Source organism: Agrilus planipennis, unplaced genomic scaffold (assembly GCF_000699045.2).
Source record: "Agrilus planipennis isolate EAB-ADULT unplaced genomic scaffold, Apla_2.0 scaffold296, whole genome shotgun sequence".
NCBI classification, from domain to species: domain Eukaryota; kingdom Metazoa; phylum Arthropoda; class Insecta; order Coleoptera; family Buprestidae; genus Agrilus; species Agrilus planipennis.
In genome coordinates this window covers 242,112-263,724 of record NW_020439096.1, presented here as the reverse complement: position 1 = coordinate 263,724, position 21,613 = coordinate 242,112, and the positions used below count along the sequence as shown (strand labels likewise).

General features: G+C 34.5%; 1 protein-coding gene across 3 annotated transcripts in view; it reads right to left on the bottom strand.

The window, feature by feature from the left end:
• Positions 1-724: 724 nt before the first annotated feature.
• Positions 725-21,613, bottom strand: part of LOC108741621 (sn1-specific diacylglycerol lipase alpha) — a 146,916-nt gene continuing 126,027 nt past the window's right edge. For 2 of the 3 annotated variants that reach the window (XM_018476474.2, XM_018476475.2), the window contains exons 8-12: positions 20,786-21,087; positions 20,575-20,716; positions 11,998-12,236; positions 6,799-6,931; positions 725-3,550 (exon numbers count right to left, since the gene is read on the bottom strand). In XM_018476474.2, coding sequence (XP_018331976.1) covers positions 1,952-3,550; positions 6,799-6,931; positions 11,998-12,236; positions 20,575-20,716; positions 20,786-21,087 — 2,415 coding nt within the window. In that variant the 3' untranslated portion in view covers positions 725-1,951. Of the gene's footprint in view, positions 3,551-4,059; positions 4,134-6,798; positions 6,932-11,997; positions 12,237-20,574; positions 20,717-20,785; positions 21,088-21,613 lie in introns of all 3 variants that reach the window. The other variant, XM_018476476.2, reaches the window with a different exon arrangement.

Here is a 21,613-nt window from a genome sequence, read left to right as displayed (position 1 = left end):
GAACAAATAGTGTAATTATAATATGCCTGACTTTGAAAGGATTAGTGGGGTGAGTTTTTGAATATGCATTTACTTTATATATTTTACCAAGCAAAGCAACATGTAGGTAATTGAATTGGGTAATAGCACAAGAACTTTTGATGGATTTTTCGGCATTTTATTTAGCTCATTATACGTATTGTGGTGGGTACTTTTTATACGATTAATGTGCCTATTTAACTGTTTATGATTAAGAATTTTCTTTATTAATTTTATATTTTACATTTAAACTTTGTTATGCATAAAGGCTTATGTTATAAGGCACTTTACATCAAAAGCTATTATTTGCAAGTAAAATAATAAACTAGTCAAAACAGTTTTTGCTGTTAAAAGGGTATAACTATTCGAGGGTTACAATGAGTAACATAAATGATTATGTTGACCCAACAAAAGGTGAACTCTATCAAAAACTACGCGTACTAGGTATCTATCTATTCTGTCTGTTATAATTAAAAAAGTTAAAGGATATTTTAATAAGAACCAATAGTTCCAATTCGCTCTTATAAAGAAATTTGATCGTCCATATAGGTATTAATATGTTAATGACCTTTTCCCTTTTAATTTAATTAGTATTAATTAGACATTGTCATATTATTATTTCTAGTGGTAAAAATAAGCATTCAACGATATTTTTGTATAGATTTTATTAAAAAAAATATTTACAAGAATTCTCAGAAAACAACTAATTTATCATGTATCATGTAATAAGTAGGTGAAGGAACAACTCCTATATAGTGTAAACGTACAACAAATCTTATTATTTCCGCTGGTTATATTGTTTACCTAACTAGGCATTCATTTTGGTACTAAGTGTAAGTCAAATAAAGACAGTGATACCTTTTGACCCACGAACCAAGATTTACAAGAGGAAGTTTTAATGCCAATCATCAGATCATATTTCCAACAAAGCATTTATTCCAATTTATAATTATCGCATATGACGGATCATGATATCGAAAAAGTACTTTTCAATTATTGAAAATAATTTAAAATAAATTGTACCTAACTTGAGAGTTTTTAATGACAATTAAAAATATTGTTTAATTAATTATCAAATCTTATCAGATATCGATCTCACGGTGCCTTTTTACTAATTTATGACTCTTTTATTTTTTTCACGCACACCTTTTGCTATGGGAAACAGAATCTCATTATTGTATAATTTATTCAAAAAAGGTATAACTCCAACCGTTTAATATTATAAGTACCGATCTTGGCAAAAATTTAGCACAAGTAATAGTTGCAGTGCAAATTAAATATTTATTTGCCAATGTCTCAATTGAGTTCAGTCTTCTTCAAGATCATGTAACAACTTATAAATAATGTTTTTGTAAAAGAAGAATTGCATGTCTGGAATGGTTGTTACATAATCATTCTTTTAAATGAATTCTAACATCTATAATTAAATGCAACAATCAAATCAATAAAATAAAAATTTTCAGTTGTAGTTTCATAACAAAATAATTAAAAAAATACCACAGAATCCTGAAGATGACCGACTTTTCTGTCTAAACGTTGGAAAATGAAAAAGTAGTCAACACTGACCTAAATGTTTCCAAAATTACTGCTAATTATATACAATGCTAATATCTATTTAATAATTCAATTTTGAAACGAGATTACTGTTTAGGTGAACACGTTTTAATATTGATTATCGAACTTAATTAGAAAGTGTTAAAGTTCTCTACCAAAAAATATTAATGCAATATTTTGGCTCAGTTTTGTCACTAACCTAACCGTTTATATATCATAAATATTATTTGGCCATTGCAAATCTGAATCAAAATTCAGTAATGATACCTTTTGGTATTTAACTTAATACTAGGCACCAATTAAGATGACATCTTGATACGTGGGTTCTTTTCTATTACTTCTCATTTGATGATTTAAACAGGTACTTGTACAGTAGATACTACACACTACTCTCTCCTCTACCTTCATACGATGTAACTGTCGGATAAACATATTTTTTCCGTCTAACAAAACTAGGAGATTTTTCTATACTAACAGCACTCAATCCACTTAACAGAGGCAGGCCTTCTGTCCTGGAAAAATATTCTTCTTCACAACCTTCTTTCTTTGTACCCACAGCAACCTTTGGAGTTTGTTCGACTTTGACATCCGCTTGGGGTTTCTTTTTGGAGGATTTGTGTCGTCCCGGAAGTAGATGCCATTTGTCTGATTTTTTTCGTTTTTTATCCCTGCCTTTCCCGGACAAATCTCTTAACATAAGGGCTTGATTAATGTTAATAACTTCAGGATTGAACGTGACGTTCTTGTTTTCCATCGAAGCTCTACCTGTACTACCTGATGAGTCGACACTTGTTTGCTTAAAGGCTTGAGACTCTTCTAATAATTGACTAAGTTGAGGTGATTTGTGTTGTTCGTCTACTGTTAGATCTATTGCAAAATTGGAAATTAAGTCAGGATCATCGTGAGGTGAAACGGGTGATAAGACTTGGGGAGATGATTGGCAACTCCTTTGGCTACTTATAGAACGCATCATTGATGATCCAGGACTTGGTAAGGAACTTGTAAAGGTCGGAATATCTAAAGTCGCTGTTGTTATTGATTTTTTTGGCACACTTTCGTTGGCATCAGAAACAACATCAGTTTCGCTCTTGAAGAAAATTTCATCAAGATGAGTCTCCAAAAAAGTTGGTTTATTTGTACTGAAAAAATCTGTACAACCGGCGGTAGCAATAACTGTATCAAGTATGTCTTCAGCTGACTGATAGTCGTCACTTTCACTGGGTACATTGACTGTTTGTTCCTCTTTGGCTTGTACAGTGTCTCTCTTCCAGCAACATTTACTTTGATCAACAAAATGTTCTCCATTTTTACTGCTCGCTGATTCGAAACTTAAATTGCTACTCGAATTAGTCGAAGAACTACTAATGGCGGTAGGTTGTAGCCATCTGGAAGTTAAACTGTACTTTTGGAACTTCTTAACGCTCTTTTCGTCATCTGCGCAAGTACTCAAGTTCCCGTGGATCTTAGGAGTTCTTCTCATCATTTTCGGAGTTCGCAGTTCAATTCTTACGTCAACATTGGTTATAAAACTCGCTCTAGAACTGATGCTAGATATTTCAGACATACTTTCGGGACTTGCTAAAGGCGCAAGACCTAACCAATCGTCATGAATTAAATCTAATGAAGAGTGATATATTCCGCTTTGCTTCTGTTTGAGGTCAAGCGACAAATTTCTGTTGTTTTTTGGAGAACATAATGTAATATTGGACGACGGACTTTTAATTTTGTTTTCAAGAACTGATACGATGCTGGTCACTTCCAGCGAAGACGTTGGAGGATAGAATCCATTGGTAATCGAGGAAGCGTTACTAGGACATACACTTGGACTTTGAAGAGAAGTAAAACTTGTTTCTAAGCAAAGTTTTCGTCTTGGGGATGTACTTCCATGTGGTTCTACGAATATGCCATCATCTGTACTATTGTTAGTAACGTTCGATGAAGATCGCTGAGGTTTACGGGGTCCAAGATGCGTTACAACCTGGAAAAATGTAATGCAGCTACCTTTCCTTAGAAGGTCGGAAAATATTCTCAACACGAAATTGTTCAGTTGTTGATAATTGTTTTGTGGTTTATGATTCGTTTGCTCAGTTTTTCTCTCATATTCTCTCACATTTATTCTTCTCTACAGACATTCTTTTAGAAGTACTCATTCTTGTTCTACATAAGTTTTGTTTATTTACTTAATCTCTTTATATCGTTTCTGGGTATTTTTTTGTAATTTATTTAAATGCCTTCAATCTACTTATGAGTTATCTTAAGTCACAAACTTTCTAGCTAAATGGTCACTATATCTTTAACAGCAATTCACTTTTAAGCATAATAGTTTCACTTCTAGTACACCATAATAATACAACGACAGAAGCAAAAATAAAAAACTTTTTAAGTACCTAAATTTTAGAACACAAATTTAAGGACAGCGAATTAACTAATTTTTACTCTTTATTTATTTAGAAAACTGTTCTAAAATTTAAGTTCCTTCTGTAATACCTGACATCATGGAGAGGTCTGAGATCTAGAGGAGAGTCTGGTGGGGGACGCTGCTTCCTTGGATTTAGCTCCACCTATCACCCAAAAGAGTCAGACATGACCCCCATGTACCAGGACATTGCAAAAAAGAAATATAGTGCAACTAAAATATTATACGCATAATAGACAAAAAAACGAAATGCTGAAAAAATGCCAATAAACTTTGCAATGCGCACTCAAAGCCCTTTATGATGGCCCAACTGCCTACAGTGCAAACAAAAATACTATACTGCTATAGCTAATTAACTCAATTTGTATTTATCATAGCAAAATTTACATATATGTGCATTATGTATATTAATAAGTTTTGTATGTATTCGAGCTGCATCAAAATTAACCCATCAAAGGGGGAAGTCTGGGATATTTTTAAATAAAGAAATAATAATTTTGTATAACAAATTACTATCAATGAATATCATTAATCAGTATAAAAGATCGCTCTTTCTTTCGTGCTTAGTTTTTACTTAACTGCGATTCCTCATTAGTAATTAATCGACAATTCTGTAAAAAGTTCAAATAATTGCAGATATATAAACATAATTATTACAATAACGTTGCTTTTTCTGCATTTTGTAGTTTTTCTTATAAGTGTTAATTAAACAATGAAAAATAATTCATTGATTAAATGATTATAGTTAGTTTAATAGATGACAATTAATAGCTCTGAACACATGTATGGTCATCCATACTTATAGTAATAGGTACATAATGTTGTATATTGCGGCCAAGTTGAATAAATACATATTTTCAATACCGCCTAGACAGTTTTAAAAACAATTTCAATCGCGATCTAAACGCCTACGCACACTTATGGTTACTTTTGGAGATGATCTGTCTGACGATTAGGGTATTTGTCAAACCAGTGAGCAAGCTTTCTGATGCAATCTTCGTAAAATCCTGATTCCAATTAGTTTAAAGGAACTTTGGAGCTCCTAGCTAGTTTAGAAGCTGGAAATGCAAGGAAAAGATGAAAGTCACTCGGCGCAAGGACAAAAAGCCAATCAAATCAGAAAAACTTCTGGAATTGGTCTGATCCATAACAACGCCCGTCCTCATACGATTTCTTTTGCTGGTGAGTGTTTCACACCAATGATTCTCTGAGCAATTTTAATCAGTGATGGATCAAAACAATTCCAGAAGTCAGCATATCTCTTTATGTTTTGAATGGCTCTTCGACCTAACGCTGAGACGTTTCCATTTTTTCCTTGTTTCTTCTGTTTCCAAAATAATGAGAAGTTTCAAAACTATGTCAAGACTTTATGAAGAGTTTATTGGAATGCTTATCTATAGGTATAACAAAGGTCTTGATCATCAAGTTGATGGTATCCAACAGTAACCAGAAATGTATAATTATTCACTTCACTTTTATTTGTGACCTATCGGAGGTTAACAAAAAACATCCCTCGTAGTTTTAATGGAAATGCAGGTAATTGTCCAGAATTGGGGCTCCAGACCAAAATCCCTCCAAAAATTTTTAAATGATAATTTTTCAAAATTGCCCCAATTCTAGATAATTACCTGCATTGGTGACGTCATTGTCTGCTTAGGTAAATTTATGACAGATTGGAGTTCATTTAATGCCCCAGCCCGCCGGAGGTGGACTGATATGTTAGAGTATTTTCTTCACAGAAATCATTAGTTTTATACATTTCCTAGTACAATATCGGAATTTCATACAATTCCTAGAATTGGTGCTCCAAAATTTTTTCATCGATTTATGATCATTTTTGAGGGTTCAGTGATTATATTTTATTTATGACGTCATAAAAAATTGTCTCCCCCATCTTCTAATATCTAATTCTATTATGTACAATGATCGGAAATCGATGAACAAAATTTTTGGAGCGATTTTAGTCTGGGGCTCCAATTCTGGACAATTACCGAAATATACAAATGCCTACACCTAAAAATAATATTTCGCACTACATGTCGTTGGAGGGGCTGTTTTAGGTTGGGAAAAAGTAAATTAAAAAAAAAAAACAAAACAAAAAAAAAAATTAATACCTCAAAATTTATTAAAATGAAAACAACTTAAAATACGAATATAAAAGAGCATTATAAAAGAAAATAAATATCGACAATGATAAGTAAATGACTAGCAAGTTGTAAAACATACTGGCGCGTAGATGCCTACTGCATTGCTCTACTAGTATATTAGCCGAACATAATAGGAGTATATAACGTAATACACAAAATGCATATGGCTTTATAATACCCAAAGTAATTCAACTTTTACTAACACCACAGTTACTTGCAATATTTTAAAAGAAAACGAAACAAAACGTTCATAAGTGGGTAACTAATCTAATAAAATTATAATAATAATCATTGAAGACATCAATTGCTAAAAACTGATCAACAACTTTTTAAAAATAATCGTTAAATATTTTCAAAAATGGTGTTGCAAATGAAAATTGTTCTGGACTATCTTTTTAATTGTTATAATAATATAATAGACTGGTGAATATTTTAAAAATTACCTATTCAAAAAGGTTAAAGTTATTATTAAATATATCAAAAGTAATTTTTGATTGTAGGTAGGTAACATTTGCAAAATAAATTGATAACAAAACAAAAAACGAATAGTTGAATAACTACAATTTATCATGCAAAACAATACTTTACTGCACGAATATATTATGAAGTAAATACTTGGAAATGAAATCAAAAATAATTTTTGGAATTTTCTCTGCTCTGTACCTTGCTCAGGGCTTCTACCACTTTGTCTGGCATGTGGTCTTGGATAATGACTGGTGAAATTAATACTTCATCGAAATCGGTATTTTCAGCCCATAAAGCCTGGTATACTGGCTCTTTGGAAGAAAACGCTTGTCTATGAGAAGAATAAAAAGACAAATTAATATATGTAACTCATTAACATTGTTCATGAAATCAGTGGCTATATTCGTTACTGATATCTGCTGATCAACATTGTTGTACGAGGCCTGTTCAAAAATATCGCGAATTTTCTGTTTTTTTTTTTAATTTATTTATTCATAAATATCTATTTTGTCTCCTTCAAAGTAATCCCTACCAGATACTACACACTTATGACAACTTGTGTTTTTCCAATCCTCGAAGTACTTCAAAAAACATTTTTTGAGATCTTGTTCAGCTCCTCCTTCGATGCCGTCTTTATCTCCTTAATCGTAGCGTAGCGTCGTCCTTTCATGGGCCTCTTCAGTTTCGGGAAGAAGAAAAGTCACAGGGAGCCATATTTGGGGAATACGGTGGTTGCGCCATTATTAGTGTGTTGTTTTTGGCCAAAAAATTCGCACACAAGCAACGATGTGTGAGCAGGGGGGTTATCATGGTGCAAAAGCCAATTTTTATTTTTCCACAAATACGGACGTCTCTGGCGAATTGCTTCGCACAAATTGCACATAACTTGCAGGTAATATTTATTATTGACCGTTCTGCCCTATGACAAGAACTCATAATGCACCACGCCACTGCAATCGAAGAAAACTGTAAGCAAAACCTTCAGATTCGACCTAACTTGGAACGCTTTTTTCGGTTCTGACTCGTGCGATTTTGATATTAATTTCGGGGCGATCCGTCTCAAATCATTGGTAAAAATCGATATATTTAAGTCCTCAGAAACTTCTCTAATGATGATTCGACGATTTGCCAATACTATTTTCTTCACTTCATCCAATGTTTTCGTGTGTTGTTGATGTGCTCGGGCATCCGGCACACTCTTCGTGGTTCACATCTTCTCGGCCCTCTGAGAACATTTTGTACCACCGATAAACGTTGCTTCGGTCCAAGGTGATTTCACCATGTGCCACAGTCAACATTCGGAATGCGTCCGCGCACTTAATTTTGTTTCTCATGCAAAATTTGATACAGATTCCTTAATCCATTTTTGGAATAGGCAAAAATCGAAGATGGGCCAAAACGCGTGCAAGCAAAGCAGTTGTCAAAAATTAACTGAACATTCAACATGGCCGAAATTGTCGGTATAAGTTAGAGACATGAGTACCGACATAGGTAACCCTACAAAAAAATCGAAAACTATCAGCATTCATTTGGATCAGAAAATATCAGTAACGAATACAGCATTATCTAATTCAACTACACATATCCTACTATTCATTATTACCATGCAACATTATTGCATTCATATCTACTAATATTTTTTGTTTATATTTCGAATATTTGTTCATCCAGGATAATTGATTTCTTGGACTTAATATAACGATTCTTGGGTCTCTCTCTTTCCTCTTTTAACGATCATAGGCATTTTCGATATTAAAACGTTATTACATCTAAACTTGCTACCACAGTGAGAATGCTGTATCTAATCGTGTCTTGCTGTTGCCTGCAAGAGCAGGGGGCAAGAAGTTGGGTAGGTACTTAAATCCAACCGGGAAGACGTCTGGAAAAACGACCGAGCAGCGTAACCTGTCGGCTAGGTTAAGTTAGGTTAAAGTTTAACATTCAGAAGAACATTGGTCCGATTCAGGGACCACGTGCTGAGTTTGTCTGTAGTTTTCTTGGATCGTGTAGACAAACAACAAGAAGTAATTTCCATAGTCTTTCACTTTTCGACTGCCTTCTCATCCTATATCTTGTCTTTCTCGTGCAAACGACCATTTCCCATTAATTTTCATGATCCCTAACGAGGACCTTCTACCCCATCCAACATGCACCAGTGGGACAGCCCATTCGGCAGCATAAACCGGTGAGAATGAATCACAATGAAGTTCTTTTCAAGAAAGATACATTCAAAACCCACAATCATTAAACTCGAACAATTAATTATTCTTCGCTCATTTACTGTTTTGGTGGTACAACTAGTTTGAATCCTAATTAAACTGTAGCTGTTTATTTTTACTAAATTGTGAAAAGGTTGCTCTTGTTTTTCAGTAAAAGCGGCATTGTTACGTAAGATGGCGTTGCTTGATTCATTTAGATGTATTTTAATATCGTATAAATTGGACGTTTACGACTCATTTGTCGCTTATGAGTTATAAACTTCTATCCATAGGTTGTGATCTCAGTACATACGTATATTTTTAATACATGAATATCCATATGGCCACAGTTTTTTAAAGGACTTTAAAATTTCTACTACATCAAAACCAATTCAAATATGCTTCATATTGTAAAGATATTTTAACATATAAAAACACTAAAATATTAATAACAGCTACGATACATCTATTACTAGTATCAACTGTAGTTTAATATTCAATTTGAATCTGCATAGTCTAAGAGCAGAACACGAAATTTCAACGTTATCGGTAATAAGAACACAGAGGGGCTACGTTTGTAAGCAGGCGAACAATTCACCAGGAACAGGGGCTAGATACAGAAAGTAAACGTGCCCATTTTCTTTACTACGTCTTCCGGATAGTGCTCAATAATTTACAGAAATGTAGACCTCAGTGTACATTGAATTCCCGTAGGGCAAACACGTCAGTTGGAAGAAGACGGGTGGAGGCTAGGGATGAAATAGACAAAAAATCTTTGTAAAAATGATACATGAATTATCTAGATTAATCTTCATTATTTTGGGAAAAATTTTAGACCATGGTTGTACGCTTCCGAAGTGAATGTGATCTTGAATGTAGCCATGACCTTGTCCTTTAAAATCATTTGCGGATCAAGTTATTTTTTAATGGAAATGCATATTTCTGAGCTCAGCAATAAAAAGAATAAGAATTTGATAACTGGAAATATCCTTTAAGCTGATTTGCCCTTATAAGAACGTAGACATTCATGAGCAGAATCTATGGTAGAATTATGATTTGGACTAAAGGACCGTGGTCTAAATATACTGCTAGGTTTAAACGTTTCGTTGGCAACTGCGGTTAAAATTTTCAATGATAATGCGTAGACAGGGTGAGCGAAGTGCCAACCTCGCCCATCAGCCGAAATTCTTCCATGATTTGTTCGTAATTTTTCATATTGCGAATGGCGTTTTTTTTTGCAATAATTTTTCTCTGCTTCACCCCTGTCCGTCACTCTCATTGCTCCATCTTATGTGTCCGCCATTTAGGAATTTAATTAAGTTTACCGTGGTCTACATTTTGGTAACGTAATCAAAAAAAGGGCACTATCATACTCTGTATCAACCACTTGAACGTGGTGCGCTATTCGCCTCTCCCCCTATGACCCGAACCTGTTACCGTAAAAATTTCAATATCCCTAATGACGTTGAAATCTCGTGCTCAACCCTCAATTAAGTTGTAACTTTTTAATCATAAGGGTGTATCTAAAACTTAAAGGAAATGAAAGATATTTGTAAATCATTTAGCTCACACGTCAGACTAACACGAATTATTATATAATGATTAATATTTAGATAAACCCTCTGATTTTGAGTCATATCGGCCATCATGCAGTCAAGACAGGGGACATCGACAGGCAACAGGTACATTACAAATAAAAATCAGTTACCTCCATCTTTTTTCGTATTTTTGCCTGCAGAAATCAAATTTTGAATCAGTAATTAATTGGATAGTAAATATGTATGTTATTATTGTTCTTCTACTAACTACAGTACGTTTCTTTTAATTATTTTAAATGGGCTATTACTAAATTATATAATTAATAAATAAAATATAAGGGACATGAGATTCTTCGGGCTTCTTCTACCGGAAGCAATGCTTTCATCTTCATTTATTCATACGGTGCACATTATACATAAATGGTCATAACAATAAGTGATTATTGCACTTTTAATTCCCGATTTCATGGGTATTTTTTGCATAATTACAATTCAGATTTCTAATCACATTTTTGAATTCAAACCTCTTGTACATAATTAACAGAAATCAGGAAGAATAGATAGTATAGCTTTTGCATAAAGACAAAATGAATTTCAGTAGCAACTTCTAGGTGTAAATATGAGGAAGGGAGTTAGACAAGGATACATATTTTTACCCCTAATTTATATACGCCTCGAAGATACTGTAATGATATGAAAGTAGGCTTATATAATATAAAAATTGAAAAAGTCGCCAATTTTGGACTTTAATTCGGAAATTAGAAAAGGAAATTATGTGTCTGGAGTAAAACTGTGTACGAGTACGGAATGTGAACGATGGGCGCGACGAAAAGTTTGACATATGTTGAGGATAGAAAGAAAACGTTAGAAATGAGCAGATATTTGAAAAAGTAGGAGAATAGAGGGTGCTATTGTACTTAACATGTTAGGGGCAGAAACGGGGGTAAATAGAGTTACTCTTCGCGAACAGTTGGATATGTGAGATGTCAATAATTTTCGGGATTGACTCAGGATGAGAAATCGAGTTGCGTGTCCAACGAGTCTGTCACTACCACTGACTACTTTGTGCTTATGAACCAAACCACTCGTGAGTCATTTTAAAGCAGGCCAAAGTTTATGTAATTATAAATTAGCAATAATTATTTTAAAAACAAAGGCTCTAGTTTACATACCCACATCAATTTCGCGATTTTAACAATAGAAATTTTATTGTTTTTCCAATATTCCTAGTAACATAACAAGTAATAATATAATCAATTAATCAGTTAATCAGAAGCGTATGATTGACTAGGTGAATCTTTTGTACATAATCCCTATGTTGATGAAGTAGGACCTACAGTTGGGATAACTGTTCAAACTACAGAGTCTGTGGATTTATGTCATGATATATGGAACGCTCTTTGAGGATTTTAGGTTTAATATACGATAATTTTTCAATGAAGACAACTCAAATGTGATGCAGGTCGGATTAGAAACAAATGATAGTACTTGACTTTTAATTGCTGATTGCGGGTAACTTTAATTTACTATTAGGTATTCTTCTTACTAGTTAAAATTTATTTTGGCATGTTCCACGTTATTATACAATTGTGGAAGGCTTGTATGTTTAGTGAGTATAAATTTTAAATTATTAGAACAAATTAACGAAAGATTAAACTTACTCTCCCTTTTTCGGATGATGACGCACTACGTGGATGATTCTTCCTGGAGGGTATAGGGGTTCGTGAGATGTTAATGCAATAGAACTGTCAGAAGGGTGTCTAACGTTTCCTAACGAACGCACTTGAGTCTTGGAGTTCATGTATTCCATTATCGCACTCTCCTTTTTCGCAAGTTCTGTTGCAGAAGTGGGCTCTGCTCCACAACAGCAGCACACTACACTACAGGTTATGATTTTCCACTGAAAAATGGGAACAGATTATGTAACCGATAATTCAAAAAAGTAAATATGCTTAACAAAATAACATATGCCTTATGTATGTAAATACAATGCATCCCAAAAAAATGCTCCAAAACGAGTAGGCTAAACATACAAATCATAAATACAAATCATTATCATCATTATAAGGTCTTCAGTCCTAAGACTGGTTGGACACGCACCTCCACTCCTTCCTATCCTGAGTTAATCTTCGCATTTCCATAAAACTAGAAAATCCCACATCCTTAACTATTTGCGAACAGTAATTTAATCTAGCGCTACCTCTAATCCCATTAACTACTGTTTCTGCCTCTAATATGTCTCTGACTAGACCTTCGTGCCTGAGAAGGTGTTCTACCAACTTATATCGCCTATTTTTTATTGACTTCCATAGAGTCCTCTGTTCTCTTATTCTTTCTATTAACTCTTCATTTCTAACCTTCTCTATCCACGGTATCTTCTAATCTTCCTTTTCCGACGCGCCCACCGTCCATGTTTCGTACCTGTACAGTGCCGCGCTCCAAACATGCACCCTTAACAATCTTTTTCGAATTTCGAAATTAATCGCATAAAATTGACTTCTTTTTATGAAAGGCAGCTCAACCCTACGCTATCCTCTGCTTTATATCCCTAACATATGATTCCTTCTGTCCTGACCTATCTGACTTCTGATATCTAAAATCAGCCACATCTTCTAATCTTTCGTCTCCTATCTTTACATTCGCTCTTTTCCTACTTCCTTTCCCTTGCATACCAGTATTTTTGTTTTGCTTTTAATTATTTTCATACAATACTTTTTTGTCAATACCGCTTTCATGTTATTTATCTCTAACTCCTCCTTGCTAGATACTAATACTGCTATATCATCTGCAAACCTAAGCATACTAATATTTTGCCCCTCTATAACTATCCCTACAGTTGTACTGTTTTTAATGATGTTGATGTGGTCTTCGATGTATAGATTAAAAGTTGTTAAAAGTACTAAAGTCCAAAAATAAATGTTTAAACTAATCGCGAATTCATCACCAAAAACCCTATATTGTTGGGGTTATAACCATCTAACTTTTATATGACAGGCATTAGAAGTTTTTGACTATCGAAAATTATGTGACTGTGAAATTTGTTCATGTAAAGTAACAGTAAAAGAAAATGCAATAGATCCACAACCAGGTTTTGCTGTATACACTAAAGCCTAATTTTGAGTTGTTGAAAGTGCTAACCTTTAGTTTCTAGACACACTTTAGCCATTACCGGACGGGTTTGTAGTTTGTTCCGTCAATTCTCCAAACGTAAACGCGATCCATATGGCTATTTAATTTAAAATTGATAAGGTATAATTCAAAAATTAAAATTTACATAACCCAATCAATATTTCTTATGTAAAGACAAAATGCGTCCTAAAACGAAGTGCTCATACTAAACGCGAAGTTGAAAATTTCGAGTTTTGGCTACATGCCCATATCTCGGTTGTTTGTAATATTAGGAAAAAAAAATTACGTTCTTCAAGCTTTTTTTACATAAAATTCACTGATACAGTCGGAAAAAATAAAAAAAAGTCATCCCCTTCCAAGTTATGACATAAACTTGTATTTTTTTTAAATAGGAACCATAGTTTGGTAGTTTACCCTTTGCACTTTTTAAATTGGTTTGAGGTAGGCGTCTGTCATCTATGTGATGGTATAACCCCGTTGATCATTTTAAAAATCCACTCTTTGTCTCAAAAAAGGAGTTGGTGACGCCGCCATTAATTTTTTTTTGGAACTTATAGTTACCGAGTTGTCATATATAAATGTCGAAATTTGCCAACACCATTTAGACCATTACTTAGCATTCGCGAGGACTCCGGTTCGATTCCGGGTCCGTCTGCCTTGGTCTAAGTTTTTCTGTGGTTTTCTTAGAACACTTAGGCAAATGCTAAGACAGTAATATCCCATAGATAATCTTTCATTCCCTTCAGTCTTCATTTCGTCCGTCTCATCTTTCTCACCCGAGCCACCACCCATCCATTCCCACGACTCCAGGAAGGAGGCTGAAAAAGGCCTTTCGCCCTACCTTCCAGCATAATCCGGAGGGACTGCCCGCCCACCAGCATTAGTGACTGCTGGGAATGAAACACTAAAAATTCCCCGCACTCTTCATTTCGCCTTGCTAAGACATCATCAGGAGTATGATGAATGCCTTCCGGACTCTCCTCACACTTAATAAATTTTTTCTTGTTTAGGTACTAGACTTTTCGTAAAATGTTTTAAGAAAACATGATGATTGTCTTTCACAATTAATTCTATTATTAGCAGGCATGTAGGCACACCGCTTTTTGATCCATTCAAAATTTTTGTTGGTAAAATCTGATCATTAATGATATACATAAATCACAAATACAACATTCATACCAAGAAAGTTTTAAAACTATACTGTAAAGAGAAATGGACTGTGAAAACCTTGATAGGTATTACAGCCAATTTTAGTAGTAATCTCTATCTGTGGAAATCTCTGCTCATTTGTATGCATTACCTTTTATCTAATAGCATCCGATTTCAACCTGTGGATCAAAGCAGCCGTTAATTTGCGGGCTGTGACATATGTAATAGCTTTTTGCCAAAATTATTTCCTGTTCAACTTAAATTAGTATGTACAAAAAAATAAAATAAATTTACAAAATTGCTGGAGAGCAACTCAAATAAATACATGAACAAAAATATGATACATAAACAATTTATATTTATAATGGAGACTGAAGTGGGAATGAATATGAAAGGTGTTCCGAAATTATTAATTAAACAGATAGGTGTACTCAAATCTCATGGTGTTGACGAAAAAGCCTTGAATAGAAACAATGAATAGGCAATAATACTAATTACAGGCAACTTCATTTTGGTCAGTAGATAGCATCCTATGAATTTGCAGGTTTGGTGCAATAACGTCACAATCTTTATACATTCTTGTTTTGCTAAGACTTTCAATTTTTTTCCGGAAAAGGTATTTATAGCGATTTACTTAGATACAGATAATCTCACTGTGTAGATAAAAATTGCCATCATCATAAGGTCGTCAGTCCTAAGACTGGTTGGACACGCACCTCTGCTCTTTCCTATCCCGAGCTAATCTTCGTATTTCTCTAAAACTAGAACATCCCACATCCTTAACTAGTTTACCTAGTCTTAAATCCAATCTCTGCTTTGAATATGTCTCTGACAATCCTACCAATCTATACCGCCTATTTCTTATTGACTTTCACAGCACCCTGTGTTCTCTTTCTAATACCTCATCATTTCTAACCTTCTATATCCATGGTATCCTCATCATTCGCCTGTAACTCTACATTTCGAACGGTTCTAACTTTTTCCACCGTTTACGTTTCGCACCCGTATAGTGTCATGCTCTAGACATGCACTTTTGGCAATCTTTTTCAAATTTCTGAATTTGAGAATAACAGTAACTTCTTTTTGTTAAAGGCGACATGTCCTTGCGTTATCCTTTGTTTTATATCTGTACTGCTCCTTCCATGCTTCTAATTTTTCATTCGATAACAATCATACTTCACATTTTAAAACTCTATGTACAGAAAATTAACAATCCAGAAAAAAATTCTACCGAAAATTTTGACATAGAATCTCAATTTCAGTGTTAAAATTAGTTGGAAGTTAAAGGTTTACATAATTCAAGATTGAATTAGATATTTATTAGGCTTTTTTGTATTTTGTTTTTTAATTGGAATTTGTTGAAAAAAGTTAAATTGGAATTTATGGGTAGAATAATTCAAGTCTTTTAAGAAGTCTGTCGAAAATGATTCGTAATTTTGTTTCGTCGAATAAAAATAATTGTTTGAAATAGTTTTCCTTTAGTGTAGAGTATATCTTAATGTTCAAACAATAAAACTGTAGATCTTTTCAAAAGACTATTTAATTAAATACTCAACTTAAATGTAAAACAATTGTTTAATATTATATTGAATAGTTCGTTGAAACAATCAACTGCTTTATCATTTACATACCCAAACCATGCGTCATCAGTCATGGCACAAGTTGTCCGTAAGTTAGTTTTAATATCTAAATACTGACATAGTTTTTTCCGTGGAGAGTATTCTTATATTGAAAAAAATTGGCGTGTCTAGTTTTAATACTAGTCAAAATTGAATTCTTTGTAAACTTGATAAAACGTTTTGCTAATTGTAAAGGCGAACTGTCGATATTGCTACGCCACATACACTGGTGAAGGCGCCTGGCCAAGAACGGGCAGGGTCCTTATTCTCATACAGAGAACATTTTTACACCAGTAAGGTGTTACCAAAAGATTGACGGGACATGATCAAAGCAATGTATAAGAATATGTATTATACATTAACGCTTTATTGTGCCTACGTAATTCATACATACAATAAACCCCAAACAATATGAATTATAAATAACTTTACAGTTCTCGAAACAAGTCATTTTGAGTTACGTAATTTTTAACTGATGACCCGCTCATTGTACGACTGCCATATTTTGAGATAAATAACCCTACTTTCAAAAGACGTTTTCAAATAATTTTATCTATATACTTCAACCCTTCTCCTCCTTTTGATCCCACTCACGCATCCGCTCTTAGGGAATTCAGTTGAGTATATTGTCAAAGTCTATATTTTAGTACTGTTCGTTTCAAGAAGTTAGAGATATGCCCCTTTCGTTTATTAGGATGCGCCGTAGCATAATTCCAAATTCAATCATATTTATCTGTGAAGCTCATTTAGCCAAAAATAATAACAATTGAATTAACTTAACGTTCTACACACCTATAAAACTTTTGCTTTGTTTTCTATTGTTAATTTATATACATTTTTGTTTTAAGAAATTGCTAAACATTTTCGTCTAGTACTGTACAGTTCTAGTCGATCTCCTAAGATCGCCCATCGAGAGCTCTGCTCGTTCAAGCTTGTTCCAACTATTTCTGTCTTGCTCACGCCTAGTGTGTATTCTTTCTATCTTCGCTCAGATGTCTTCAAGGTCACAATGCTAATAAATTAAAAAAATTCACATTCACTATTTGTATCTACCCATTATTCCTAGTGGGCTGTGCAATTCATCCTACATTCTGAAGATATTACCTTAAAGTTTAATTTATTTCCTTCTCAAAAGAGACTGCTTGTATTAATAAAAAAATAGAGAAGAATCTGGAATTATCAAGAAAAGCTTTTTTCTCCCACATTTTCATTTTGCAACCGTTTTAATCGATAACTATGGTTCAGATGATCACAAAATCATGTTATATCGTAGTAATAATTTTCTTTTATTGTCACTTAACGAGTCCATTTCTTTCCACTTCAGTTGCCTATCTCAATCTGAGCATTATTATCTGGCAAAAACTTCCCAAGCAACACATTTGAAACAGAGATATGCAGTCGATCGGAAGCTTTATTGGAAAAACCGCAATCATTCTTGACTGCTCGACAGTAAGTTTATTTTTTTTATTCCAAGAGACATTTTAGATTGTAATATCGTTCAACTTCAACTTAATTTCCATAAAACCTTTATAATCTTAGCATTTTTCTTTGCCGATGTATTCTTACGGAAAAGGATCCAGCGGAATTTCGTCTATTGAAAAACTTTTTTGTTCCGAGGGTAAGAAAATTTTATAACAAATATTCCAAATATTCCCGACATTTGATTGAAACCTGTAAAGTTTAAGAAGAATAAACAGTTTTCAAACGTATGCCGAGCTAACACGACAAAGTTGTATTTCATGCGGATGTAGACGAAAGTGTAGCCTGATATTAAGATGGCAATAACACAAAGCTTATCTTAGCATAGAGAAATGTAAGGGCTATAATTTGTCACTAATTAGTCGCTGCAAAATGATATTTTTCCTCATCCTCGAGCTGTCCAGCGAAGAACAAGTGAGGAGTTGGCAGGGTGGCACTGAACACATAGTGAGAGAAATATAATACCAAAATACTGACAAATTACCAGCAAATTATGCTCCTTACAGTATGTTTCTATTTCGGGATACGCTACGTGTAAGGTCAGTTTGACGGTTCTCCTATCGTTTCGATTCCGAGATAGCCATATTTAGTGTAGTGCCATATTGAAGGCTTTCTAGTAATTTTCCGCTAGACAACTGAAAGATAGACTAGCGATAAAATGGGTAAAAGGGCCCCCCTTCAGTGAAAAATTACATCGCCCGCAGTAGTCTACTACGCCATTTCTATTCTAGATACGTCATGTGTAGTGTCGCCTTAACGGCTGTCCAGTTACTTCTTGCTAGGCACCTAGAGGATAGACCAAGGTCAAAATGTGTAAAAGAGAGTTGTTTCAGAGACAAATTCCAGCCCTTGCAGTAGTCTACTATGCCATTTCTATTGCGAGATTCGTTTCGGGATGCTTCCCCACTCATTTCTTTCTAAGCAGCTAGAGAATAGACTAGCGACAAAATGGGTAAAAGTGAGATCTTTCAGCGACAAATTACGCCCCTTGTAGTAGTCTACTACGCCATTTCTATTCCGAGATATGAAAGGATAGACTAGCAACAACGTGGATATAAGTCATGTATTATCTCCCTTGCAGTAGTCTGCTACGTTATTTCTATTCCGAGATTCGCTCCGAAATACGCTATGTGTAGTACCACCTTGACGATCCTTCAGTCATTTCTTGCTGGACAGTTAGAAGATAGACTAGCGACAACATGGGTAAAAAAAGAAGTTCTTTCAGAGACAAATTACATCCTTTGTAGTAGTCTATTATGCTATTTCTATTCCGAGATTCGTTCCGCGATATGTATAGTGCCACTGTGACCACTCTCCAGTAATTTTTCACTGGTCAGCTGAAAGACAGACTAGCTACAAAATGGATATCCATCCTTCAGTGACAAATAGTATTCCATGAAGTAGTCTACTGGGCTATTTTCATTCCGAGATGCGTTTCGAAATACGCCATGTGTAGTACCACCTTGACGATCCTTCAGTCATTTCTTGCTGGACAGTTAGAAGATAGACTAGCGACAACATGGGTTAAAAAAGAAGTTCTTTCAGAGACAAATTACTTCCTTTTCTATTCTGAGATTCGTTTCGGGATGGTTCTCCACTTATTTCTTTCTTGGCAACTAGAGGATAGACTAGCGACAAAATGGGTAAAAGTGAGATCTTTCAGCGACAAATTACGCCCCTTGCCCTACTACACCATTTCTATTCCGAGATATGAGGATAGACTAGCAACAACATGGATATAAGTCACGTATTATCTCCCTTGCAGTAGTCTGCTACGTTATGTCTATTCCGAAATTCGCTCCGAAATACGCCATGTGTTGTGCCACCTTGACGGATGTCTTTAATAATTTTTCTCTGGACAGCGAAAAGGAAGACTAGCGACAAAATGGGTAAAAGTTTTGTTCTTTTATAAAATTAATGATCCAGGCCAATAACATATCGTTTATTTGTGAGGGTTAGGGATACAGATATTTTTATTTAGTAGGATTCTCTTACTACGACTGCTAGTACTACTTAACGCTATTAATAGCGTCTGATGTCATGGAGTAAATTTGACCTCGTTTGGAGGATCGGCATCTAAAACAGGACTATGCGACGTGACAGGAACCCATTAAAATAAGTAATTGGTCCTGTATAAATGTTCTTTATTGACCAATAAATCTGTCGTCCGATAAATGTCTTCAGCAAATATCTGAGTAACGAGTCAATAAAAGCAAATGTCAAAAAGATTTTCAGTATACTGTTATCTTTACTTAAGTGTATTTTATAGGGCACGGAAGGAGTAAATAAATGAAAATACTTTGTGATGTTTGAGCAAAATCTTTAAACAGATTGGTTAGAGGAAATAATAAAACTTTTGAACGTTAACATGTACCTAAAATTTGAAATCTGTGAGGACATAATGTTAAACTCTAGACTGCTTTAAATCAGAGATGTTATGGATATGATAGTTTCGGATAGTTTCAGTTACAGGTATTCGATTTTTAAGGAACCTTAAAAGGAAAATACAAATAGGTAATGATTAGAGTTTATTTCTAGGTTATCTTTTAGTAGAATTACGAAAGCCTGTCATGGCATGCCTCATTTAGACTTAGTTGCTATTAACCGCATTGAATCTATGTGACATATGCTATGAGTTTTCCAATTCCTAATAGAATATCAATGATAACCTTTCACACGTAATTCAACTATTTATTAAATGTACACGACAACTTAATGTCTAATTACTGATAACACATTGTACACCTTGTACCTACACATTGAAATTGAAATTGAAAATATGAAAACAGAAACTAATTTTCCTATCACTTTAACCTGTATATTGAAAATCAATCTGGTGAAATAGTGGTTGGTAGTACTTACCTTAGAATCTATGCTTCTTTTTATGGCATTAATAAGGTCAGCCCTTAGTGCTTCCATTTGGTTTAAACCTATTCTAGGAACTACATCTTTCCCAACCACTATTGAAATCGTGAATGATTTTGTATATTCTACTGCAGAAGCACTATAAAGGATATCGGAATAAGTTGACGACGAAATAAGCAGTTCTCAAAAATATTGGCGTAAAACTTACCTCAGGAGTCCTCCAGGGGGTGAATAACAGTAACATTTTAAATCTGGGAATTCTTGCCTTAGCAGAATCCCCAAAATGGAAGCTGTTCCAGCCCCTAAGGAATGTCCCACTACAACCACTTTAAAATCTCTGGTCCCTCTCTCTGGTTTGAAGTCGAAGGCCCTTTCAAGAAGTCTTTCCGAACGGAGTTTTTCTAAAATGTATTGTGCAGCTTGTACCATGCCCTTATGGCCCAACCAATCCTCTTGAGGAGGGGTAAGAGGTATTGTCTCAGCTTCGGCATTTAAGTCCGTTAGAATATCCTACAAAGTTACAATTTAATAATGTGCCAATATCTATAGTTTTAGGGTAAACATATTTTGTAACGAATATTTGTGCGGCTATCTTCTCTGGTGATAGGACTTCCTGGAATTAGCTGATGAATTTCTAACTAAAAAATGTAATTAACTAAGTTGCAAGTAGATAGACAACCTTGTTCGGTCTCAAAACCGCATGTACCTTCTTTTGAAGGTTAATTTTCGTCCTTGTTTAATTTTACCTCCTCCGAGCCCGCTCTGACTTCATGACTGTCGGCTGTTTTGCCTTGATTTGAATCCGACTCCGTCTGCTTTTTTTTCAAATAAAAGAAAGTTATGACACAACGACAGTGATAGTAGAGAAGTCTGTTGTCGGCAGGACAAACTATGGCAACAACAGAACGCGAACTACAACCGAGAAAGCAGGAAATTCAAAATAGGATGGCAGTAGCAGCTAAGTAATGGAGTCTGCCATGGAGTTAGTAGTGGAGCACGACCTAATGATGACAAACGCGCTACGGCTGAAGTGTGT